The sequence below is a fragment of the Capra hircus genome, chromosome 13, assembly GCF_001704415.2.
Source record: "Capra hircus breed San Clemente chromosome 13, ASM170441v1, whole genome shotgun sequence".
Classification (NCBI taxonomy): domain Eukaryota; kingdom Metazoa; phylum Chordata; class Mammalia; order Artiodactyla; family Bovidae; genus Capra; species Capra hircus.
Window position 1 is genome coordinate 51,928,784 of NC_030820.1, and position 27,583 is coordinate 51,956,366.

General features: G+C 41.2%; 1 protein-coding gene across 1 annotated transcript in view; it reads right to left on the reverse strand.

The window, feature by feature from the left end:
- The window catches only part of TMC2 (transmembrane channel like 2), a 99,784-nt gene that overhangs the window by 41,826 nt on the left and 30,375 nt on the right, over nucleotides 1–27,583 (reverse strand). The window contains exons 5-7 of the mRNA XM_018057442.1: nucleotides 14,053–14,143; nucleotides 7,298–7,379; nucleotides 6,847–6,953 (exon numbers count right to left, since the gene is read on the reverse strand). Coding sequence (XP_017912931.1) covers nucleotides 6,847–6,953; nucleotides 7,298–7,379; nucleotides 14,053–14,143 — 280 coding nt within the window. The remainder of the gene's footprint in view (nucleotides 1–6,846; nucleotides 6,954–7,297; nucleotides 7,380–14,052; nucleotides 14,144–27,583) is intronic.

The following is a 27,583-nucleotide window of genomic DNA, read 5'->3' on the forward strand; positions in this document are numbered from 1 at the left end:
GAAGTGATAGGACCGGATACATGATCTTAGTTTTCTGAATGTTGAGCTTTAAGCCAACTTTTTCACTCTCCTCTTTCACTTTTATCAAGAGGCTCTTTAGTTCTTCACCTTCTGCCATAAGGTTGGTGTCATCTGCATATCTGAAGTTATTGATATTTCTCCTGACAATCTTGATTCCAGCTTGTGCTTCTTCCAGCCCAGCATTTCTCAAGATGTACTCAGCATATAAGTTACATAAGCAGGGTGACAATATACAGCTTTGACGTACTCCTTTTCCCACTTGGAGCCAGTCTGTTGTTTCATGTCCAGTTCTAACTGTTGCTTCCTGACCTGCATACAGGTTACTCAAGAGGCAGGTCAGGTGGTCTGGTATTCCCATCTCTCTCAGAATTTTCCACAGTTTACTGTGATCCACACAGGTCAAAGTCTTTGGCATAGTCAATAAAACAGAAATAGATGTTTTTCTTGAACTTTCTTGCTTTTTTGATGATCCAGAGGATGTTGGCAATTTGATCTCTGTTTCCTCTGCCTTTTGTAAAACCAGCTTGAACATCTAGAAGTTCATGGTTCACATATTGCTTAAGCCTGGCTTGGACAGTGTTGGATCCCACCCAAAAAAGATACCCCACGTCCAAGGGCAAAGGAGAAGCCCCAGCAAGATGGTAGGAGGGGCGAAATCACGTTTAGAATCAAACCCCATAGCCATCAGAGATGCCTGGAGGGCTCAAACAAAACCATGTGTACACCAGGAGACCCTACAGAGACTGAGCCAGACCTTCCTTTGAGTGTTTGAGTGTCTCCTGTGGAGGTATGGGTCAGGAGTGGCCTGCCTCAGAAGCAGGGGCTCTGGGTACAGCAGACTTGGGTATGGCGTAAGCCCTCTTGGAGGAGGTTGCCATTAACCCCACCATAGAGGTGCCAGAACATACAAAAGACTGGGGAAACAGACTCTTGGAGGGCACAAACAAAACCTTGTATGCACCAGGACCCAGGAGAAAGGAGCAGTGACCCCACAAGAGACTGAACCAGACTTGCCAGCGAGTGTCTAGGAGCCTCCAGCAGAGGTGTGGGTTGGCAATGGCCTGCTACAGGGTCAGGGGCACTGAATGTGGCAGCCCCTGCACAGGATCTTTTGAAGGGGGTCACGATTATCTTCATTACCTCCATACCTTCATTACCTCCATCACCATAGTTTGGCCTCAGGTCAAACAACAGGGAGGGAACACAGCTCCGCCCATCAACGGGAAGTTGGATTAAAGTTTTACTGAGCATGGCCCTGCCCATCAGAACAAGACCCAGTTTCCCCAACAGTCAGTCTCTCACATCAGGAAGCTTCCATAAGCCTCTTATCCTTATCCATCAGAGGGCAGACAGAATGAAAACCACAATCACAGAAAATGAATCAAACTGATCAGGTGAACCACAGCCTTGTCTGACTCAATGAAACTATGAGCTATGCCATGTAGGGCTGCTCAAGATGGACTGGTCATGGGGGAGAGCTCTGACATGGTCCACTGGAGAAGGAAATGACAAGCCACTTCAGTATTCTTACCTTGAGAACCCCATGAACAGTATGAAAAAGAAAAAATGACTCTAGTCATCCCCACATATTTTTTTATTAATTCAAGAAACTTTTGATGCACTCATTGGTACTTTGGGGGTATATGATAATATCATCTGCAAATTTAAAGAATTTTATATTTTTTGCATAAAATGTATAAGTATATTTTTCTTTACTTATTGCATTAGGTAGAAATTTGAAAATAAAGTTGAAAAGTGCTGGGATGGGCATTCCATATTGCTCATGATTTTTACTAACACAGGCTTTATTGTTTAGTATTTAATGTAACATTTGTTTTTTAATTTATAGGTTCATAATTTTTAGGTAATTCACTCCTAGTTCTTTTTGCTTGCTTTAAAATTTATATTCTTATTGGGAAATATATTGTATATAAAATAGTATATATATATGTATATGTATATATGTCTGATCATAATGAAAAGAAAATTAACTAGTGTATATTCACTACCTAGTTTAAGAAACAGAATACCACCTGGTTTTCATAACACCTTGGATAAGCCCCTTCTAATCCACAGAAATTGTGAAATAAATGTTTGTTTTTTAGTAAAAATTTCGGGATACCTTTCTTACTCAGCAATAGATAACTAATACAAACTCAAAGAAAGACATGAGCGGGAAAGAAACTATTAGTTTATGAGTAGAAATTAGGGATGTAGAAAATAGAGATACATAAGACACAGGCCTGAAAGGTGAATGTTTACAGTAGTCCTCACCATAGTCCTCAGCTGGAAACAACCCAAATATTCATGGACTGATGAACAGATAACAAACTATGGTACATCCATACAATAGGATATGACTACTAAGTCGCGTCAGTCATGTCCTACTCTGTGCAGCTCCATAGATGGCAGCCCACCAGGCTCCCCTGTCCCTGGGATTCTCAAGGCAAGAACACTGGAGTGGGTTGCCATTTCCTTCTCCAATGCATGAAAGTGAAAAGTGAAAGTGAAGTCGCTCAGTCGTGTCCGACTCTTAGCGACCCCACGGACTGCACCCTACCAGGCTCCTCCATCCATGGGATTTTCCAGGCAAGAGTATTGGAGTGGGGTGCCATTGCCTTCTCCAACAACAGGATATTACTCAGCAATAAAGGGACAAACTATCTGATACATGCAACAACATGGATGAATCTCATTGACACTGCTAAATGAAAGAGGCCAGGCACAAAAAAGCTACAGAGTGCATGATTCTATTCATATGATATTCTGGAAAAGGCAAAAATTTAGGGTCAGAAATTAGATCACTGCTTGTCAAGGGCTGGAGGTAAGGAGAGATTTCTTGCAAAGGGGACAATGGGGAACTTTCTGGGTGATAGAGTTGTGGTGATAGTTACTTGACTCTATATATTTGTCAAAACTTATCAAACTGTATACTTTGAAAGAGTGAAGTTTACAATATGTAAATTATGTCCTCCTCAACGTGAATTAAAAAAAAGACATGCCAGAGAATCATCAAAGCCAGTTGTTTATTTAATAAAATAACTAAAAGAGACAAACCTTCAATGTAAATGAAAGAGGAAAAAAATTACACTATCATGCAAAAGGGAATATAACTTCAGATACATGAGTGATTAAAAAAGACAAGAAACCATGTTATTTAACTTTAAGCCAATATATGTTAACATGTAAATTGAAATGGGAAGTTCAGGAGACTGATTACATGTGAGAATTTTGTGGGTAATACAATTGGGGAGAAGCAGATGGAGGACTTTAATGTGCATATAACTTTTTATTCTTAAACTTAATAGAAGGTGAGTGGGCTCATTCTTTATACCTTTCTAAATATCTGAAATTTTTAATAGTTATGTTTAGAAGAAGTATCAATATGAGGCTTCTCTGTACTGGAGAGTGACAATGGCTTGAGAATATAGGACGAAGTGGACTAACTCATAATCCTTGAGTGCTGCCTATGTGAATCCTAGAGCAGAACTTACAAGGTATTTTAAAGAATTATTTAGTTTAATTAATTAATGTACACCAGCAATGTACACCCTGGCTGCACACTAGGATCCCCTGGGGAACTGGATCCGACGTCTGCTGCTGTGCATCAAATTACCATACAACTGTCTCTTGGTTTCTGCAGGTCAGGAACCTGGGTTTGGTTTATCTGGGTCCGTTAGTCTCATCTGTAGGCCTGGTGGGGAGGATCTGATTCCAGATTAACTAACATGGTTACTGGCAAGATTTAGTTCCTCGTGGGTTGTTGGACTGAGGGTCACAGTTCCTTACTGGCTCTTGTCCAAAGGTCACATCAGTTCCTTGCCAGTGGGCTTCTCCAGTCTGGCAGATTGCTTCATCAAATCATGTGAGCCAAGAAGGGAATCAAGAGAGAATGCCAGATGGAAGTCATGGTTTTTTATAAGTTAGTCCTGTAAGTGACAGTTTGTTATTTGGGTTATATTCTATTTGTTAAAAGCAAGCCACAAAGTCTAGCCTTTACTCAAGTGAGGGGATTATACAAAGGCATGATATCAGGAAAGGGGGATCACTGGGGGCAATCTGAGATGCCTGCCTTCCATAGGAGCATTTAACATAGGGGTAAAATTTCATCATCATAAAATTTCACCAAATTCACAGGTCCAGTCCATATTCAAGAGAAGGAAATTCTACACAAGTGTGGGTCACTGGGGGTCATTTTAGGGTTCTGTCAACCAAAGATAGACGAAGACTTCTTAGATTGGACACAAAAAACATGAATCATTAAAAAAAAGTAATTAATCTGTGGCTTCCCTGGTGGTTCAGTGGTTAAGAATTCAGCTTGCAATACAAGGACACTGGTTCGATCCCTGGTCTGGGAAGATCCTACATGCTTTGGGGCAACTGAGCCCATGTGCCACAACTAATGAGCATGCACTCTGGAGTCCACAAGCGGCAACTACTGAAGCCAAGCACCACAGCTACTAAAGCCCACATGCCTAGAGCCTAAGCCCTGCAACAACAGAAGCCATCACAATGAGAAGCCCTTGCATGGCAACCAGAGTAGCCCCAGCTCACAGCGAGAGAAAGCCCACTTGTAGCAACGAAGCCCAGCACAGCCAGGATAAGTAAATCGATATCTTTTCAAGTGATAATTTGAACTTCACCAAAATTACAACTTTCTGCTCTTTGAGAAACACCATTCAGTTTAGTTCAGTTCAGTTGCTCAGTCGTGTCCAACTCTTTGCGACCCCATGAACCGCAGTATGCCAGGCCTCCCTGTCCATCACCAACTCCCAGAGTCCACCCAAACCAATGTCCATTGAGTCGGTGATGCCATCCAACCATCTCATCCTCTGTCTTCCTCTTCTCCTGCCCTCAATCTTTCCCAGCATCAGAGTCTTCTCAAGTGAGTCAGCTCTTCATATCAGGTGGCCAAAGTATTGGAGTTTCAGCTTCAACATCAGACTTTCCAATGAACACTTAAGACTGATCTCTTTTAGGATGGACTGGTTGGATCTCCTTGCAGTCCAAGGGACTCTCAAGAGTCTTCAACACCACAGTTCAAAAGTATCAATTCTTCGGCGCTCAGCTTTCTTTATAGTCCAGCTCTCACATCCATACATGACCACTGGAAAAAACATAGCCTTGACTAGACGGACCCACTACCCTAATTGAGGGCATTTTGAGATACCCTACATTCTCATCTGTGGTTGTCCAACCTGTCATCAAGTCCTCTCTGTTCTATTCTTTCCCTATCTCTCTCTCTCTCTTCTTTCTTCCATCCTATTCCAATACAGTTTCCTAAACACCCGCCAATCAAATCAAGGTACTCTTGCCTGGACAGTTAAGGTCTTGCCGTCTTCACTGGAAAGCACCAATCACTAAATTTTCATTTTTTTCAAACAAATGTCCACTGGATATGAAATACTTATAAATTATATTAATTTACATAAATTATACAATATGTAAGGTCTTCTTTGAGAAGAAAAAATCCTCAGTATTTTAAAAATTATTCAACTTCCCTAACACACAGCCTTCTTGGACCATTGTACAGCAAAACTCTAGAGATGTCTCATAGGTTTACAGCATTTAAATGTACTCTCTTCTCATGGAAGTAAATCCGTTTGGAATCAAAAACTCCCAAGAAAAAAGCAAAGAGTCTGTGAAGATAAAATTCCTCACTGACTACTGCAGAAAATTCTAACTTCCTAGGTTATGGGGAGGAGAAGTGAAACTTAACTTCTGACAATATTTTCTACTTGAAGAAACCAGATTTGTTTCAAGAGCATTTGCATACATTTTCCAGAAGGTTAAAATCCTTTTCTTTGTATGGGAGAGTGACAGTGGCTTAAGGCTATAGGACAAAGTGGACTGACTCATAATCCTTGATTTTCAGGTGTGCACTCTTTAGGTAATGTAGAAAAGAATTCAATGGTTTTGTAAGTAATATAACACTCCTTTCCTACCAAGTATTAATACTATTATAATAGATCCTCAATGTTTTCTAACTAATTTGATTTAATTAACATTCTGTGGAAGTCTTTTAATTTCATCAAAAATAGATATTTAGGAAAGTTTCCCAAGGATGTGACTACAGATAGAATTGACTCTAATATTCTCATGGAATTATTTGTAATAAAGTAGGAATCAGTAACCTATCATAGAGCCGATGAATAAATCTGGAAGGAAAAACTACTAAATTCGTAAATATCATTACCCTCTAAGCTGTAGAGGTAATCCGCTGGTGTACCCAGCACTAGTGCCAGGAGGTTCAGACGGGACAATAGCAATTACTGTGCTGAGTGCTAGTGGACCACAGTCACCCCTGGAAAGGGTCCCAGGACAGCACTCTGGAAACCTGGGATCTCATTCACCACAAGTTTATCATGTAGATTTGCACAGGTCATTTGCTCATTTTTTGTCTCTCTATTCCTCATTTATAGGTAAGGATCTACCTACATCCATAATAAGATTGTATCTGGGAGAGCAGTGAGAAGTGCTATTCAAAGGCAGGGTTTCTTTGGGGTAATAAATTATAATGTAATGCATTCTCTGTCTCTTTCTTTTTCAGGGTAAAAGAAAACACCTCACTGAAGTATTAATTCTTGACTAATCTCAAAGTAAAATAAAAGGTAGAAAAATGTAGGGTCCACATATTTATTCAGACATGCAAGTATTCTGGTTCCATTCTTCGTACTGGGTTCTCTGGGCAATTGATGTGAGCCTCAAATTAAAAACAAATGATGGAGTCTTTGTAAAACAGAGTATTTGTTTCATATAAATGAAGATGGAAGTCATGATAAGCCTCATAACACTATCCAGAGTTATAGGCAGTTCTCTTCTTACCTCTGGGATTATGACTAGACCAAATATTAAGCCAAAAAGGACAAGGTTAACTCCATACATCCATCGGAGGAAGATGAAATATGATGCCACTGAAGAGCCAAAGTGACCTGCAGAGAAGAAGACAGTAGGTGTAAGTGCTGCAGGAGGAGGGTGGTAACACTGCCAAGCACTGTGTGTGTGTGATGGATACGATCTTCATGTCAGTCTGTGGAACACACATCTCTTCTCTCTCTTTTTTTTTTTTTAATAAAAAGGACCGATCTGCCTGAGTTCCTACAATCAGAAAGTGAAGAAGCACAATTTAAATTCTGGTCTAACTTGTCCAAAGCCCATTCCTTTTTCTAATACAATAGAACCTATGATAAACTAACCAGTTGGTCCAGAACACAGTCCAAACCCTTGGAAAGCCCTTCAGCAAACCAACTAAAAACAGTGACACCAAAATACTCACTTTCAATGTCCTTGATCTTCATTTCCCAGGGGATACATTGAGTCTTGAAATTATCAAAGTCTCTTTTAAACTTGACCCATTTCTGAAATTAAACAGACAACACCCTCAGTTTATTAACATGCTGCTTTGGGGCTTGGAGGTGCATGTGGATGCTGACATGTTAACACGAGGTCAACAGGTGAGTGAGGCTGTCACGTTGGAGCTATTGAGACCAGGCTGTCTGAGGTGGATGCTCACATCTTCACTTTCAAAGTTAGGTGTGAGTGAGAGAGAAGCCAGGGCAACACAATATCTTGCAGTTTTCTGTAATGCTGATAAAATTTCAGGTTTGGACAGTTTACATATAAACTTAGAAAGTCTATTTTTAATTTCTGATTTGGGGAATCAAATTGGTTTAGCAAACTCTTATATAACTTCCTTCATCTAAAACCAAAAATTCAAGGGAAAAAAAAAATCTCACACCTACAATTGGCAGACAGTCGAGTGCCTTAATCTGATAGGAACTGTTGTTAAACTATAAGACTGAAGGCAGTGGTAAAGAGATCTCAGCCCCAGGTTTCCCACTCTTCTTCCACTGAAACGGCAGCCTGGTTTTTGTTTTTATTTTTTTTATCCCTGCTAACATTAGTTAGGAAGGCATTATGTCCCTTTCCAGGGTCTACTCCAGATCCAACACTCACTTTTAACCAGTCAGAAACCTCAGCAGCTGTCTGCTGGCTGCATGAAAATCTGTCAACTCTTTCAGGGGATGCTCTTCAACAGTCCTCCCCCTGAAAATAAATCCATTTGGAATTTTTAAAAAAACTTCTAGAAAATAGCAGGCAAAGATGAAGTACAGAGAAAATTCTAAGATCAGTTTCTATTGTTACAAAGGTCTCAGAAGAACTTGTTCATGAAGGAAATGAGATTTTCCTTTGTAAATTCACTAAAGCATAAAAGGGAAAATTTATCTGAAGGAACCAGATGGACTTCCAGATGTAAAGGCTTTGGCTATATAGTTATTGGATAATTACTGTATAAGGAAGGAAACCACCTGTCAGAAGGGAGATGGTCACAGATGCCAAGGAGAAGAGGGACCCATCAGCAAAGGACAGGTTCATAATAATGGCAAAGATCTTCCTAAGACGAGCAGGGATGTGGGGACACTGGCTACCCCAATCCCATTGCTTCTTCTACCTTTCCTAGTTCTGATTCTGTGCTTGAAAACCATCTTTGGTTTATTTGGCTTCTTATGCAGGTCTGTCTATAAGGCAAGCATTTACCCATCACCTGGGCTGTGAATATTTTTATTTCTATGGCAGTAATTTTTTTTCACTGCAAATTAGTAGATTAGAATTGGGATAATAATTCATGCATGCATGTTAAGTCATGTCTGACAACCCCATGGACGGTAGCCCACCAGGCTCTGTCCATGGAATTTCCCAAGCAAGAATACTGGAGTGGGTTGCCATTTCCTACTTCAGGGGATCTTCCAGACCCAGGGGTTGAACCTGCGTCTCCTCCAGTGGATTCTTTACCACCGAGCCACTTGGGAAGCCTGGGATTATTGTTTAGCTTCCCATAAAACTGTGCTGGGATTCCCTGGTGGCTCAGATGGTAAAGAATCTGCCTGCAGTGTGGGAGACCTGGGTTGGGAAGATCCCCTGGAGGAGGGCATGGTAATCCACTCCAGTATTCTTGCCTGGAGAATCTCATGGACAGAGGAGCCTGGCGGGCTACAGTTCATGGGGTCGCAAAGAGTCAGACACGACTGCGCGACTAAGCACAGCACATAACTGTACTATCAAAAATAAAGGACACTGTTGATATGGACTTCAAAATTTTCAGTTCTTGCATTGGTTATTCCTCCTTGTAAATTAGTAAGCTGGTATTTGATTTTATATATTTGTCTCATAAGCTTTATTAATGTCAGTCCTCCCCTGAGAGACAGATCCTCTGTCAGGGTGCTGATAAAATCAGTATAAAATATAGCTTTGCAAGGCTGAGGATCAATGGAGTAATGAATGTTGCCAGGGGAGGCCCTTGGAGATACAGTCTGCCAGTCTGGTCACTTGGCAACCACTTGCAGCCCCTCAAGGCTGAGGGCATCTCAGCCTAAAAGTGATGCCTGGAGGTGGGGGGCATAGGCAGAGAGAGGCCTGGGAGAAGCTCAGCATTGAAACTCTTATCCTTCATTGATTTAGAACATCAGAAAACTGAGCCTGGGTGTGGGCGGGAGAAGACCGCAAACTCAGAACTGTGTGAGATGGTAGTTGCCCCCTCGGATGGGGTTCCTGGCTGTGCGTGTCATCTTGCTCTTCAGCTGTATATAGGAGAAAAGATTTCAAACAGCAGTCAAATGAGACACAGGTACATTCTGCCTGTGGATGATGTCCGAATCTGAATAACCAAAAACAACCAGTGAAGCCTGAGAAATAGCATGCAAAACAAGGAAAAAGAGATCCCTTTCTCTGAGGTTTTTAGAAAGTATCTCCTCCAGGATATATGATTAAATTTTGAGAGATGGTTCAGTATTCTTGCTTGTATATGTGCTTAGCCACTCAGTCATGTCCAACTCTTTGTGACCCCATAGACTATAGCCCTCCACGCTTCTCTGTCCATGAGATTTCCCAGGCAAGAATACTAGAGTGGGTTACCATTTTCTACACCATCAATATTCTTAGCAGGATACAAAAAACATGGCTTCTAAAGTACAGGATGGCAATTAGAGTTTTAAAAAAGAATGGGGTGTGTGTGGCGGGGGGCAGAATTCCCTGGCAGCCCAGTGGCTTCGGACTCTGCATTTTCACTGTGGAAGGAGTGGGTTCAATCCTTGGTCCAGGGAACTAAGATTCCACAAGCCTTGTGGCTGGAAAATAAAAGAATACAGGTGAAGTATGGAAGAATTGATTGCAAGATTGCTAAAAGTTCAGTAATAGAATGAAAATAAACATTATACTTTAATTGAGACAAAAGAAAATTGATCCAATGATGCTGAAAACAAACCTGAGAAATTTCTGAGATGCAAAGAGAGAGTAAGCAGAGAATTAAAAATCATGAGGGAAAGCAAATACAAAGAGTGAGGAATTGGCAGCCATCCTTCTCCTAGTGAAAAAGCTGGAACTGTTTGAACAGACACAAATTAGATCATTTATCAGACATATTTGAAGAACACGTTCCTCAGTTGAGAAGAAAATTCTGAGTGTGCAGTTATTAAGCGATAAATGGTTTTTAGATAAAAATTAATGTGACCCATAGATAGTTGTCAGGCAACTATAACAGAAAAGAAAGAAAAACTAATATTAGGGATAAAAAAGATTTAAACTCAACATATATAAAATGTAATTACAAAAATTATGAGACTATCTATATGCAATTTTCTGTTAATACATATGAAACTCTTAATGAAAGGATCAAGTCTGGGAAGATAAAAAATATCAAAATGACCCCAAGAAGAAGTTAAAACTTGACTACCCCAATTGGAAAAACATTAAAAAATTATCAAGATACTCTATAAAACGCTTCCTGACCTGTATACTTTTGAGGAGGCCATCTCTCAATTTTCCAAAAAAAAAAAAAAAAAAAAAATCATGCTCCTCAAGCTGATTTACAGCATAAAAGGGAGGTAATGCTATTCCTTTAATGTTACAAAGCAAGTACAACCCTAATATTAAAATATGCCAAGATAGCATGCGTGTGTGTGTGCACACATAAATTCAATCAATCTTGTGAAATTTTATGTAAAAATTATAAATAAAATACTTGAAAATCAGATGTACCTGATAAAACTAAGTTTATGAACAGATGGGAAAGGTATTTGAAAAAATCTAACATCTATTTATCTTAGGAAGTATCACTATGAACAAAGCTAGTGGAGGTGTTGGAATTCCAGCTGAGCTATTTCAAATCCTAAAAGATGATGCTATTAAAGTACCTCATTCAATATGCCAGCAAATTTGCAAAACTCAGCAGTGGCTACAGGACTGGAAAAGCTCAGTTTTCATTCCAATCCCAAAGACAGGCAATGCTGAAGAATGTTCAAACTACTACACAATTGCACTCATCTCACATGCTAGCAAAGCAATGCTCAAAATTCTCCAAGCCAGGTTTCAATAGTATGTGAACCGAGAACTTCCAGATGTTCAAGCTGGTTTTAGAAAAGGCAGAGGAACCAGAGATCAAATTGCCAACATTTGTTGGATCATTGAAAAAGAAAGAGAGTTCCAGGAAAACGTCTATTGCTTTATTGACTATGCCAAAGCCTTTGACTGTGTGGATCACAATGAACTGTGGAACATTCTTAAAGAGATGGGAATACCAGACGACCTGACCAGCCTCTTGAGAAATCTGTATGCAGGTCAAGAAGCAACAGTTAGAACCAGACATGGAACAACGGACTGGTTCCACATTGGGAAAGGAGTTCATCAAGGCTGTATATTGCCACCTTGCTTATTTAACTTATATGCAGAGTACATAATGAGAAATGCTGGTCTGGAAGAAGCACAAGCTGGAATCAAGATTGCTGGGAGAAATATCAATAACCTCAGATATGCAGATGACACCACCCTTATGGCAGAGAGTGAAGAAACACTAAAGAACCTCTTGATGAAAGTGAAAGAGTAGAGTGAAAAAGCTGGTTTAAAACTCAACGTTCAAAAAACTAAGACCATGGCTTCTGGTCCCACCACTTCATGGCAAATAGATGGGGAAACAGTGGAAACAGTGACAGACTTTATTTTCTTGGGATCCAAAATCACTGCAGATAGTGACAGCAGCCATGAAATTAAAAGATGTCTGCTCCTTGGAAGAAAAGCTATTACAAACCTAGACAGCATATTAAAAAGCAGAGACATTACTTTACTGACAAAGGAGGTATGTTTAGTCAAAGCTATGGTTTTGACTATACTGGAAAAACCATAGCTATGGTTATGTATGTATTGATGTATGTATGGATGTAAGAGTTAGACCATAAAGAAAGCTGAGCGTGGGAGAACTGATGCTTTTGAACTGTGGTGTTTGAGAAGGCTCTTGAGAGTCCCTTGGACTGCAAGGAAATCAAACCAGTGAGTCCTAAAGGAAATCAGTCCTGAATATTCATTGTAAGGACTGTTGATGAAGCTGAAGCTCCAATACTCTGGCTACCTGATGCAAAGAACTGACACTGGAAAAGACCCTGATGCTAGGAAAGATTGAAGGCAGGAGGGGAAGCGGATGACAGAGAATGAGATGGTTGGATGGCATCACTGACTGAATGGGCACGAGTTTGAGCAAGTTCCGGGAGTTGGTGATGGACAGGGAAGCCTGGCGTTTTGCAGTCCATGGGGTCGCAAAAAGTTGGACACAATTGAGCAACTAAACTAAACTGAATTGAACATCTATTTGGAAATTCCAATAAAATGGAAGTCTTATTAAACTAGAAATAAAAGGATAATTTCTTATTGTGAGAAAGAAAATCTATTTCAAAGTTGTCAAGGTAACAACTCTCATCAATCTAATGTGAAATGTTGGAGTCATTTTCATTAAAGTAATGGAAAAGCAAAGAGACTTATGATCACCATCATTGACTGAAACTGTTCTATTATTGCTAATCTGCAGTTCAGGACAGGAATGACTTAGAACTCAAGAAAAATATCTTTACATACACAATTAGACGAAAATGATTAAAACGAATAAGGAAGTACAATAGAGGAAGCAGATTAAAAATGAATATTCAAATATACAGTTTTCCTGCATACCAGCAATATCTAGTTATTAAATAAGAGGAAAAATGATCTCATTCACAAAAGCAACCAAAATATAAATTTTGTAGAAATAACATATAACATAGAAAAGATCTATATGAAGAAAATGACAAACTTTGTTGAAGGATATAAAACTAAAGCTTGAGAAATTATGATATTCTTAGATGTGAAGACTGAATATTCTACAGATAAGTTTTCCCAAATTAAATCAAAGATTAAAAAAATTTCCACTCTATTTTGTGGTTTAAGGAGAATAAAATTGACTACATTAAAAAAAATTTCCAATCAAAATCTCAATGGACTATTCTGGAAATTGGCAAAGTGATTTTAAAATTGCATATGGAAAAAAAACAATGCTAATAAAACATAACAAAACGCAAATGGAAACATTGGAAAGACTGGCCAAGACATTTTTGAGAAAGAAAGGTAAAAAGAGGAAGTCTTATGAGCCATTAGACTGAATCAATAGTTGAAATGATGAATTCAAATAAAAGTTCCAAAAAAGGCCCTATATAAGAATTAAATGAATGAAAATGATAGTTTTTCAGATCAGTAGGTAAAGGAAAGATACTTCCATAGTTTCATAGTTAAATATCCAATTAGAGGTCATTACTTTAACTTGAATCAGAAGCCCAGGTTATGACATAACACACCAGAGCTGTCCTTGACGCCCTGTTGACATCACTGTCTTCTGTATGACTCTGATTAAACCATGGTGCTTCTGGGTCTCCACCAAACCAAAGTCTTGATTTGGGGGCTTGGAAAATAAGATCCCAGTAGATTCAACACCATTAATTCTGTGAGTTTAGTTCTTCACTGGAGGGGAAACAAGTCTCCAGTATATTGAAGCCCTCACAGTTAATCAGAGAGAAATGAACAGTTGGTTTCATTCCTGGATCAATTAGAATGACTGACTGGACCTCAGACTCAGGATTCTGGGGGAGGTGGACACAAGCTGTGAAGCCGGGCAGGTGCCTGCGATGGTCAGGAACTGAGCAACTCCTCGCATAGGTTTGCAGCCTCCGAACCACACACCTTAGCCATCAGCATCCTATAGGCGTAGAGTCGCTTGCCTTTGCCCTTTCCCAAGGCTCCTTCATACTTCTCCAGAAATTCTTGGGCCTCCCTGGTTAGAGGAGGGAATAAGGCAGAAATTTAATTAACACTCAAGCAAAAGAAATCTGAACTATGAAGGTATATATATGGCCGAGGGCCTTGAGTGTTTTATACCCCTAGTTTAGAATGTAAGTTCCATGAAGGCAGGACATTTTGTCTGTTTTGTCCACTGAGATTTCCCAAATGCCAAGGACAGTGATTGGTACATGGCTGGCACCTGTAGGCAGAATTCTGGCTTCCATGACCTTCACCCCCTTGTGAATAGCAAAAGGAATTTTGCAGATATAATTAAGATTACTGACTTTAACCTAGCAAGATTACCCTGGATATCTGGAAGGGCCCATACATCACATGAGCCCTTAGAAAAAGAAGAGGAAGGCAGAAGAGTCAGAGAGAGATGTGGCAAAAAAGGAAATCAGAGAAATTAGAGTCAAGAGAATCATCTATTCTCTGTTGCTGGGGCCCTTCTGGAGGATGCCACATTGGAGAGCAAGAGAAGAAAATAAATTTCTATCAAAAGTCAGTGAACCAGGAAGAGGACCTTGAGTCCCAGGTAGGAGGGAACCACAGCCCTGCTGATACCTTGATTTTAGCCTGGTGAGACCCTGAGCAGAGAATCCAGCCACACTATGTGGCTGAACTTGTGACCAACAGGATTGTGATCTAATAAACTGTCTTAAGCTATTAAACTTGTAGTATTTTGTTAGAGCAGCAATTAAAAAAAAAAATACAGCATTCATTAGATATTTGTAGAGGGCATGAGCATTGGATGAGTGAGTGAACATCTAAGGAAGACCGCATGAGAAACACATGGGTAGATCTCTCTGTTAAATACTTTGGGTCAAATGCTGGAGCTAGTGAGGGCTGGCTTCTGAGAACTGATTGTTAGATATTCAGAAACTTGGTCCACCAATTATTAAACTATTGATAAGTTGAAACTGGCCATGGTGGAAGTATTTAGACTATGGGAATCAGCAAGTGTTCCATATCAGGGCTCTCCCATGCCAACACCCAAAGAATCACTTATCAGCAATCACTGGATAAGACCATACAAGAGGATGAAGAATTAAATCCATCTCAGCATGGGTGGAAGAAGACATTGGGTGTCTGGGTGCTGTTGCTCAGGCTCTCCTGCTGGCAACATAACCTACCCCACCTCCAAAGTGCAAATGCAGGTAGTTGCTACCTGTCAAAGTTACATTCTAACCTGAGGTTAATTCCAAGACTGGTTTTATTAGGATGTCTCAATGATGTTCCAATGTTAATGAGGCCATCTGTGCAGCTTCTGGGTCCAGGGTGAAAAGCGGGGCTATATGAGATTAAGGCTCCTTTATGGGGTCAGCCCCTGCTCCCCCCAGGCTGCAGTCATTCTGGCAGTGAGTTGTCTGTGACTACCAATGACTCCAGGACAACAAAGAATGTTTTCACCAAACTCATCTTTGTCCTCTTCCTATATTTCCCAAGTGGGTAGGGACTCCTAAGCATTCAGGGTTTGTGAGTTTGAATGTGACAACGTTTAAGATTTGGTAACTTTGGATAAAAAAAATCTCAAAAGTAAGAGTCAGATCTTATGCCTGAGCCATTGAACCTGACAACAAATGCTTCTTTTCTTGACATTCAGACTGTGTCCAGAAACCCAGAGAGCCCTCAGAAGAATAGAGGGCCCCGCTCAGAACTGGTTACAAACTGTAAGGATCATTCACTGCAAACAGACCAAGCGGTCTAACAATTTTGATGGATGCAACAAGCTTTTTTGGATCAGTAAAAGTGTATAAATAATCACAACTAACATTTTAATAGCAAATCCTTTTACACCCATTATCTGTGATCCATGTGCTTCCTTACTAGAAATAGTAGTTAGTTCATGGAAACACTGGCTCTTGCCCTGCACTTCCCAACTGTTGCAAATCCTCTCTTTCTTTTTTCACACTGTGTGGCTTGCAGGATCTTAGTTCCAAAACTAGGGATTGAACCCATGACTTTGGCAGTGAAATTGTGGAGGTCTAACCACTGGACCACCGGGGGAAGTCCCTGCAAATCTTCCCTCCGTAGGGTGCTCCTTTCCCCTCCTTTTCCCCTCCTTTCAAACGGGGAACTTCATGCAAGCTCATCTCTCCTCTTCCTCAAACAAGATGGTGTGTGATAAATGAAGTGAAAAGGCAAAAGAGGTGGGATCCTTTGCTTTGTGGAAACTTCTAGGGGCCTGAATCTCAAGGTCATTTTTGACAGGTGGTTATCAACCCCTCAGGCCCCTCCAACACTCAGGAGAGGAGGAAGTCATTGAGGCATGGCTTTCCTGGGTAGCCACCCACAGACAGCACTTCAGGAGCCCCTCACATTGCCCTAGAAAGACCCTCCTTGTTGATAAAGTGGCCCAAATAACAGTGAAAGACACAGTCAGGGTGGCCAGTGATTACTGCTGGGAGAAAAGGGTTTATTGTGTGGCTTTAGTGCCAGAGAGAGCCATGCAAGGTTCTGTGCCTCCTGGGGTGGCAGTTTTCATCTAGAAATGGGCATGATGTTATGAGATTTAAATGTGTGGATGCAGACCACGTGAGCACAGTGGTTTCATTTAGCAAGCAGTCACTCTTCTCCTTCTGGGGAAATAGCAGCTCCTAAAGTGGACAGCTGATAAAGTCTTTGCTAGCACAGGCGGCTGCTGTGAAGGGCCTTCTCCACAGGGGTCTGGACAAGGGACTCAGCAATGCAGCCTTCCACAACAGGGATACTCTGAAGTTGACCTGAAGTATCTCTTAGAGAGACCACATACATCCAAAAACCCACTGCTGGTGAAGCAGATCAGATTCAAAATCACACTTAATTTTGCAATGCAGAGGTACAAATAGACACAGGGCAGCCTGAGTTTGACAGTATCCTTACAGAGCTTTGCTGTCCCATGCAGGACACCGGTAAAGTGTATGAGTCAGCCAGAAATCCAGAAGACACATAGATTAATGCAGGGGACACAGATGGCCAAAGAGAGGTGGCCGAAGGTTGGAGATGGCCAGATGTTGACGGTAACCTGGGCTATGCTGGTTTGGTGTCTCCCTTTGCCTCCAACCAGTTTTTATTTTTCAGTTGTGGAGGCAAAGATCAAAGAGATGCTGAACTCACTCTGAGTGGAAACTCAGATAAGCCAGGCCTAGAGATATCACTGAATCAATCTAAAGGTACCTGAGGCTAACCAAGCATACCTGACTTCCCATATGTGTTGGTTTTCAACTATGTCAACAGATTTCTTGACATTCCTCCCTTTAAAATGGAGAAATGAATTTTTCTCCCCTTGAATGTGAGCCAAACTTAGCATTGTGCCTCCAATGAACAGAAAGTGGTAAAAGTGACAACTTATGACTTCTGAGACTAGGACTTCTGAAACTAGGTGTTGTGACTTCCCCCTTGAAATCGCCCTCTTTTGGAGGAAGCTAGCTGTCATGTTATGAGGATACTTAAGCAGCCTATGGAGAGGCCCATATGGAGAGAAACTGGGGCCCCTGCTAATAATCAGAACCACCTTGTCATCCATGTATATGAGCAACCTTGGAAGTGGCTTCACCAGCCCCAGTCATCTGAAGGCTGAAGCCCTGACCAAAATCTTGACTCAACCTTACGATGCTGCTGCTGCCAAGTCACTTCAGTCGTGTCCAACTCCGAGCAACCCCATAAGACGGCAGCCCACCAGGCTCCCCCGTCCCTGGGATTCTCCAGGCAAGAACACTGGAGTGGGTTGCCATTTCCTTCTCCAATGCATGAAACTGAAGAGTGAAAGTGAAGTCGCCCAGTCGTGTCCAACTCTTAGCGACCCCATGGACTGCAGGCTACCAGGCTCCTCCATCCATGGGATTTTCCAGGCAAGAGTACTGGAGTGGGGTGTCATTGCCTTCTCTGCAACCTTATGAGAGAGACTTCAAGTTAGAGCCACCAGCTAATCTGATCCTGAATTTCTGACTAACAGAAGATAACACATGTTTATTACTGTTTTCAATTATTAAGTTTTAGGGTAATTTATTACATAGCACTGGACAATTAATAACCTATAGAATCCAAACCAGTGATCTCTTTGGTGCATATACATTTAGGATTGTTCTGTTTGCTTGGTATATTGACCCTTTTATCATTAAAAGGGTTTCTTTTCTTGCTCAGCTGTGACCAACTCTTTGCAACCCCAGGGACTGCAGCATGCCAGGTTTCCCTGTCCTTCACTATCTCCTGGAGTTTGCTCAAACTCATATTCACTGAATCAGTGATGCCATCCAACTGTCTCATCCTCTGTTGTCCCCTTCTCCTGCCTTTAATCTTTCTCAGCATCAGGGTCTTTTCCAATGAGTCAGCTCTTTACATCAGGTGGCCAAAGTATTGGAGCTTCAGCTTAGCAAGAGTCCTTCCAATGAATATTCAGGGTTGATTTCCTTTAGGATAGACTGGTTTGATCTCTGTCAGGGACTCTCAAGAGTCTTCTCCAACACCACAGTTCTAAAGCATCAGTTCTTTGGTGCTCAGCCTTCTTTATGGTCCAACTCTAACATCTTTACACGATTACTGGAAAAAACCATAGCTTTGACTATATGGTCCTTTGTCGACAAAATAATATCTCTGCTTTTTAATATACTGTCTAGGTTGGTCATAACTTTTCTTCTAAGGAGCAAGTGTCTTTTAATTTCATGGCTGCAGTCACCATCTGCAGTGATTTTGGATCCCAAGAAAATAAAGTCTGTCACTGTTTCCATTGTTTCCCCATCTATTTGCCATGAAGTGATGGGATTGAAAGCCGTGATCTTAGTTTTTTGAATGTTGAGTTTTAAGCCAGCTTTTTCACTCTCCTTTTTCACTTTCATCAACAGGCTCTTCAGTTCCTCTTCACTTTCATAAGGGTGGTGTCATCTGCATATCTGAGGTTATTGATATTTCTCCCAGCAGTCTTGATTCCAGCTTGTGCTTCATCCAGCCTGGCATTGCCCATGATGTACTCTGTATATAAATTAAATAAGCAGTATGACAATATACAGCCTAGATGTTCTTTCCCAATTTGGAACCAGTCTGTTGTTCCATGTCTGATTCTAACTGTTACTTCTTGAGATGCCGACAGGTTTCTCAGGAGGCGGTAAGTGTTAGTCACTCAGTCATGTCCAACTCTTTGTGATCCTATAGGCTATTGCCCATGAGGCTCCTCTGTCCATAGGATTCTCCAGGCAAGAATACTGGAGTGGGTTGCCGTTCCCTTCTCCTTGGGAGCTTCCTGACCCAGGGATCAAACCAAGGTCTCCTGCATTGCAGGCAGATACTTTACTGTCTGGGCCACCTGGGAAGCCCAGGTAAAGTGGTATTCCCATCTCTTTACGAATCTTTTATAGTTTCTTGTGATCCACAAAGTCAAAGGCTTTAGTGTAGTCAATAAGGCAGAAGCAGATGTTTTTCTGGAATTCCCCCTGCTTTTTCTATGATCCAACAGATGTTGGCAATGTGATATCTTGTTCTTCTGCCTTTTCTAAACTCAGATTGTATATCTGGAAGTTCTCAGTTCACATACTATTGAAGCCTAGCTTGAAGGATTTTGAGCATTACCTTGCTAGCATGTGAAATGAGTGCAATTGTGTGGTACTTTGAACATTCTGTGGCATTGCCCTTCTTTGGGATTGGAATGAAAATTGACTTTTTCCAGTCCTGTGGCCAGCGCTAAGGCATATTGAAAGCAGCACTTTTACAGCATCACCTTTTAGGATTTCAAGTAGCTCAGCTGGAATTCCATCACCTCCACTAGCTTTGTTTATAGTGGTGCTTCCTAAGGCCCACTTGACCTCACAGTCCAGGATGTCTGGCTCTAGGTGAGTGATCACACCATTGCAGTTATCTGGGTCATCTAGGCCTTCTTTGTACAGTTCTTCTGTGTATTCTTGCCACCTCTTCTTAATATCTTCTGCTTCTGTTAAGTCCATACCATTTCTGTCCTTTATTGTGCCCATCTTTGCATGAAATGTTCCCTTGGTATCTCTAATTTTCTTGAAGAGATCTCTAGTCTTTCCCATTCTATTGTTTTCCTCTATTTCTTTACATTGTTCACTTATGGCTTTCTTATCTCTCCTTGCTATTCTTTAGAACTCTGCGTTTAGACGGGTATATCTCTCCTTTTCCCCCTTTGCCTTTTACTTCTTTTCTCAGTTGTTTGTAAGTCCTCCTCAGACAACCATTTTGCCTTGTTGCATTTCTTTTTCTTGGGGATGGCTTTGATCACTGACTCCAGCACTCCATCCATAATTCTCTGGCACTCTATCTATCAGATTTAATTTCTTGATTCTATTTGTCATTTCTACTGTATAATCATAAGGGATTTTATTTAGGTTCATGCGGTTTTCCTGGCCTAGTGGTTTTCCCTACTTTTTTCAATTTAAGTCTGAATTTTGCAACAAGGAGTTCAGTCAGCTCCTGGTTTTGCTTTTGTTGACTGTATACAGCTTATCCATCTTCAGCTGCAAAGAATATAATCAATCTGATTTTGGTATTGACCATCTGGTGACATCCCTGTGTAGAGTTGTCTCTTGTGTTTTGGAAGAGGGTGTTTGCTATGACCAGTGTATTCTCTTGGTAAAAGTCTTGTTAGCTTTTGTCCTGCTTTATTTTGTACTCCAAGGCCAAACTTGCCTGTTGCTCTAGGTATCTCTTGACTTCTTACTTTTGCATTCCAGTCCCCTATGATGAAAAGGACATCTTTTTGTGTGTGTGTGTGTGTGTTAGTTCTAGAAGGTCTTGTAGGTCTTCATAGAATCACTCAACTTCAGCTTCTTTGGCATTAGTGGTTGGGGTATAGACTCGGATTACTGTTATTGAATGGTTTGCTTTGAAATAAATCGAAATCATTCTGTCATTTTTGAGATTGCACCCGAGTGCTGCATTTTGGACTCTTTTGTTGATTAGGAGGACTAGTCCATTTCTTCTAAGGGATTCTTGCCCACAGTTGTACATATGGTCATCTGAATTAAATTTGCCCATTCCCATCCATTTTAGTTCACTGATTCCTAAAATGTTGATGTTCACTCTTGCCATCTCATTATATAGTGTCCCTCTATAACCTTGGTGATTTTCTTTGCGCTGAAATTGACTTTGACATTTACATAGCTTCTCCTACTTTCTTTTGGTTATTTTTTCATGGTGTATTGTCTGCCATTCTTTACTTGCAACTTATGTATATCATATTTAAAGTAAATTTCTTATAGACTGCATGTACTTGGATCATCTTTTAAATCCAGTCTGCCAATCTCTATCTTTTAATTGATATATTTAGATCACTAACATATTATTTACATGTTACAGTTTAAATACATCATTTTATTTCTTGTTTTCTGTTTTTTATTTCTATTTGCCTTCTTCCCTGTCTTCCTGAACATTTTCTTAGAATTCAATTTTGTTTAACCTGCAGTGTTTTTCAGTATATCAATTTGTATAGCCTTTTCAATAGTTGCTCTAGGTATTACTATGTGTCGACCTATATCTATCATCCATCTATCTGTTATCTACCTATCTATATGTATTATCAAAACCTACGGATTCATTTTACTAGCTAGAGTGAAGTGTAGAGCCTTATTTCTCTTTATGTCACTTTATCCTACTCATTTATAATGGTTTTAACCATTTCCTCTGCATTTTTGAGAATCACATTAGGTAGTGTTTTCATTTTTGCTTCAACTGTCAAATATAATTTTAAAAATCAAGAGGAGAAGGGAAATGCATGGTATTTCCCAAGATTTTTTTCTCTTACCATGTTCTTCCTTCCTGATGTTCCAAGATGCCTTCTTTTATCATATCCTTTATTTTTAGAAAACTTTCTTTAGTTATACTTTAGGGTAGACCTGGTAACAGATTCTTCTAGTTTTCCTTCCTCTTGATTTTTCATTTATTCTTGAAGGATGTTACTGCTGGATATAGAATTCTGGACTGACAATTCTTTTCACTTAGTACTTCTGTTCTCCATGGTTTCTGATGAGAAATATGCTGTCTTTCTATTTTTTTTTCTTTAGTAATGCATTGCTTCTCTCAGACTCTTAAAAGTATTCAGAAGTTTGACCATGATGTATATTAGCATGGATTACTTTGGATTTATCTTACTGAGGTTTTGTTTAACTTCTTGAATACTTAAGTTTTGTCAGATTTGAAAATTTTTCAGTCCTTATATATTTGAAGACTTTTTTCCAGCCCCACTCTATCTTCTTTTGACACCTCCTTTTTTTTTCTTTCATATCTAGGGATTTGGAGGGGACACCAAGGTTAGATTTTTTAAAATAATGCTACATGTCCCGGAGGCTCTATTCACTTTTCCCCCTAGATTATTCTCTTGCTATTGTTCAGATTGAGTGATCTGTTTTGTTCTACCTTCAATGATAATCTACTCAGTTTTCTCCATTCTGCTGTTGAGCCCATTCAAAAATTTTTAGTTACTATAGTTTTTACTTCTAAAATTTCCAGTTGCTCTCTTTTATATCTTCTATTCATTTTCTGAGACTATTTTTTTAATTTGTTTTGTGTGTTCATAAATGCCACTGAAACATTTTTATGATGATTTCTTTAAAATCTTTGTCAGATAACCCTAACATCTATATAATCCTGATGTTAGCATCTGATGATTATCTTTTATCATTCAGTTTGAGATCTTTCTGGTTCTTGGTATGATGACTGAGTTTTCAATTGAAGCCTAGACATTTGGGATTTTATGTTATGCGACTCTGGATCTTACTTAAATCTTGTGTTTTAGCAGCCCTCCTCTGACACTGCTTCAGTAGGTGAAGGGGGATGCTGCCCGGTTACTTCTAGGTAGAAGTCCAGATTGCTCACTTGGCCTCCTTTGACACCTGGGACTGGGCTGGAGCTCCTTGTTACTGGTGAGTCAGGGTGGGAGTTCGGGCTTCCATAAGCCTTCCAGTCATATCATCCTGGCTTGAAGGTATAATTTGTCACTGCCTGGTTGCGGTGAAAGTCCATGCTCCCTGTGTGGTCTCCACTGACACCACAGGGAGAGGGAGGGCTTGTTGCTACAGTGGGTATGAATGTCCCTGCTCCTCATTCGGCTTTCTCTGATAATTTATTGATGACGGTGTTGGGATACCATGTTAAATCCTGGCAACAGAGGAAATATAGGCTTCCCAACTTGACTTGTGCTGCCAGGAGCGGGGCTAAAGATGTTTTTGGTTTATGGTGTTTGGTTGGAGAAGGATTGTTTTCATTCACAAGTATTCTGTCTTTTCTGGTCCTTTGGCTAGAAACGGCAGACTTTTCTTGAGGTGCTTTTGTGAGTATCTGTCCATGTTTTGGGGCCGCCAGCTTCTCCAGTGTCTCCGGTATCCAGTTTGGATACATAGACAAAAAGGAAACCTAGAACTTGATGCCCTGTCATCATTTGGCCCTGAGGTCCTTAGCCAGTCTGCTGTCTTTTCTCCACCTTTCTGAGTCTCTTATGTTTGCTTTACACATAATATCTGGGGTTTCAGTTGTGCTTCATGGGAAGACTATGGAGAAGTATGTCTATTGCATCTTTTTGGAAGTGGAATTCTTCAGATCTCTCTGAAGAGAGCAAGCACTTGGCTAATTTTCTAGCACATTGGGTTTCTGACAAAGCTGAGTGACACACCTAATTAATTCTATGATTAAAGCAAACATCCCTGACTCAAGGGCACTAGAAACTCTTTTACCAACATCAACAGCCTGCCTTGTGCCGTTGTTAATGCGCATCACTAGTGAAGTCTCCTCTGATTCATCTTTGTTCCCCATCCTCATTTCTCAGGGTTTAGCACAGTGTCTGGCACAAGATGTTCAACCATTAATAATAGCAATAACTACTATCTATTAATTGTACATTACATGCTGGGCCCTTAAATAAACATTTTGAATTTGTCAAAACAACTCTGAAGGTAGATAATATTATTCCTAATTTACAAAAAAGGACTGTGAGGCTCAGAGAGGTTAAGGGAAGGAAGCCAGACTGAGGGGGATTGAATAGCTAGTCAAATCAACCAGATATGGTAGCAGTGTGAATGCAGGCTTGCCCCAGTTCACTGCTGTTGCCCTTTATCCCTTACCACCCTTGTTCAATTGTCTACAACAAGTATGCCAAAGTCAGCCAGCTGCCTGAGTCAGCCAAAGACTGGGGTCCCCACACCATTGCTTCTAAAAAAAGATGTAGTCTGGGGATGCTGTCTGCAGATCTGCAGTTGAAGACTTTATTGTCAGAAGAGGAAATCACACAGGAGGCAAAGAGTGTATTCTAGAATGTCTAGGAATTCTAGAGAGGCAATTATAATTCAAGAGTGCAAGTTCTGGAGCCAGAATTCCTTAGTTCAAATTCTGGCCAGGCCTCTAAACTCACTGTGTGGCCTGGGAAAATTACTAGATCGCTCTGTATCTCAGTTTTCCATCAGTAAAATGGGGACAATAGCAATAATACCTACATCACAGGGTGATTAAGAAGTTTAAATGAATTTTTACACATCCAGGCTCAGAACAATATCTGGCACATAGGGAGCATGCAGCAAATGTTGGCAAAATATAAAAAAGAAATAAATTAAAAGATGAATAAGACACAGCTTTGCAAACTAGAGTAGCCAGTCCAGTGAGGGATAGGGTCTTAAGGCTCAGAGAGGTGGTAACTAACTCAGCCTGAATGCAGGGAGGGCAGTAGGGACTTCCCTGCAGAGGCGACACTTGGCCTGAGTCTCAAAACGTAGGACCTAGCCAGGTGGGCAAGGCAGAGGCATCACTGGAGCTGAGACCCAGAGGCTGGAGAGCCTGAGACTTGAGTCTGGGATAGGGAGCCTTGCAAGAGGGAAGAGGAAGGCAGGCAGGCTGGAGGGAAGAGATCACTATTGTCAGGAGGACTTGCTCCAGTGGGAGAGATGAGAGTCCTTTCAGCTTCTTGGGCCTTAGCCACTTCCCACCCTGACCAACTCTGCCCCTAGCCTGGAGGAGATGCAGACTTCTCCTCTGGGCAGCTCAGGGATTTTCATGGTTCCTGAGAGTTCCAGTCAGCTGGATCTCTTATTTCCATAAACGGCAAGGTTGCTCTTTTCCCACTGTTAATAAAAGATGTGTCCCAGTGACACTTGACTGGGGATGAGGTTCTGTTAGAGTGACAGATGGAAGGAGGAAGAACTTGGCCCTGGGGGAGCAGGAAGAAGAAAGTCAGAAAAAGGGAGCTGGAAAGGCAGACAGCCCACTGCCTGAAGCTGTACCTACCACTCAAACTGTCACTACCTGTGACTACCTGCTGCTGCCGCCAAGTCACTTCAGTCGTGTCCGACTCTGTGCGACCTCCCCCGTCCCTGGGATTCTCCAGGCAAGAACACTGGAGTGGGTTGCCATTTCCTTCTCCAATGCATGAAAGTGAAAAGTGAAAGTGAAGTCACTCAGTTGTGTCCGACTCTTAGTGACTCCATGGACTGCAGCCTACCAGGCCCCTCCGTCCATGGGATTTCCCAGGCAAGGGTACCAAAGTGGGTTGCCACTGCCTTCTCCGTGTGACTGCCTAAGTTTAAATAAGTTAAAATAAAACAGAAATTCAGTTTCTCATTTGCGCTACTTTCTAAGTGCTTACTAGTTAGGTGTGACTGGTGGCTACTCTATTAGCATAGCGTTAGAATTTTTCCACTATCTCAGCAAGCTCTGTTGGTCAGCACTGGCCTGGAGGCACTGTGGGGAGGCATTTCTCCCAGCAGCTGACTTTGAGAGAAGGTAATGTTCTCAGGGCAGTGGCGGGTGTGCTCACTCAGTCATGTTCGACTCTTTGCAGCCCCATGGACGGCCAGCCTCCTCTGTCCGGGGCATTTTCCAGGCAAGAATACTGGAGTGGGTTGCCATATGCCCTTGCAGGGGATCTCCCGACCCAGGGATCGAACCCACACCTCCTGCACTGGCAGGCGGATTCTTTATCACGGCACCACCTGGGAAGCCCTCCACACGGTGGGGTAAGCTCTATTTACCAGATTGCTTGTCAGGGCCGGGCCCCATTTGCAGAGCCACCATCTTCGCTGTGCCTTGGAGACACACACAGAGAGGCTGAAGGTCAAAATGTGGCTGCCAGATTGTTCTGTGATAAAGGGAGGGGCATTCGAGCAGTGAGGAAACTCAGGTGTGAGAAGAGCTGAGGGAAATAATAGCTTTATATAGAGGGAACGAGGAAGGGAGTCACCCAATCTTATGGCAGAAAGATCGAGGCAGGACTTGGGGGAAGATGGTAAAATCAGATTATAGTTTTCTATTAGAAACATCCTGCTCTTCTTTCAAAACTGCAGCAGAGACTGAAGAGCCATAACATGAGTGATGAGTTGGCCGGTCACATGGAAACCAGGGAAGCAGCTGAGCTTAAAATAGAATTCAGGGGCATGGGCACAAGGCCAGGCAATATTTATGGAGTATCACTGCAAACTACTTCACAACTGCACTCATCTCACACACTAGCAAAGTAATGCTCAAATTTCTCCAAGCCAGGCTTCAGCAATACGTGAACCGTGAAATTCCAGATGTTCAAGTTGGTTTTAGAAAAGGCAGAGGAACCAGAGATCAAATTGCTAACATCCGCTAGATCATGGAAAAAGCAAGAGAGTTCCAGAAAAACATCTATTTCTGCTTTATTGACTATGCCAAAGCCTTTGACTGTGTGGATCATAATCAACTGTGGAAAATTCTGAGACAGATGGGAATACCAGACCACCTGACCTGCCTCTTGAGAAACCTGTATGCCTGTCAGGAAGCAACAGTTAGAACTGGACATGGAACAACAGACTGGTTTCAAATAGAAAAAGGAGTACGTCAAGGCTGTATATTGTCACCCTGCTTATTTAACTTATATGCAGAGTACACCATGAGAAACGCTGGACTGGAAGAAACACAAGCTGGAATCAAGATTGCCAGGAGAAATCTCAAAAACCTCAGATATGTAGATAATACCACCCTTATGGCAGAAAGTGAAGAGGAACTAGAAAGCCTCTTGATGAAAGTGAAAGAGGAGAGTGAAAAAGTTGGCTTAAAGTTCAACATTCAGAAAACGAAGATCATGGCATCCGGTCCCATCACTTCATGGGAAATAGATGGGGAAACAGTGGAAACAGTGTCAGACTTTATTTTTTGGGGCTCCAAAATCACTGCAGATGGTGACTGCAGCCATGAAATTAAAAGATGCTTTACTCCTTGGAAGGAAAATTATGACCAACCTAGACAGCATATTCAAAAGCAGAGACATTACTTTGCCGACTAAGGTCCGTATAGTCAAGGCTATGGTTTTTTCTGTGGTCATGTATGGGTGTGAGAGTTGGACTGTGAAAAAGGCTGAGCACTGAAGAATTGATGCTTTCGAATTGTGGTGTTGGAGAAGACTCTTGAGAGTCCCTTGGACTGCAAGGAGATCCAACCAGTCCATTCTGAAAGAGATCAGCCCTGGGATTTCTTTGGAAGGAATGATGCTAAAGCTGAAACTCCA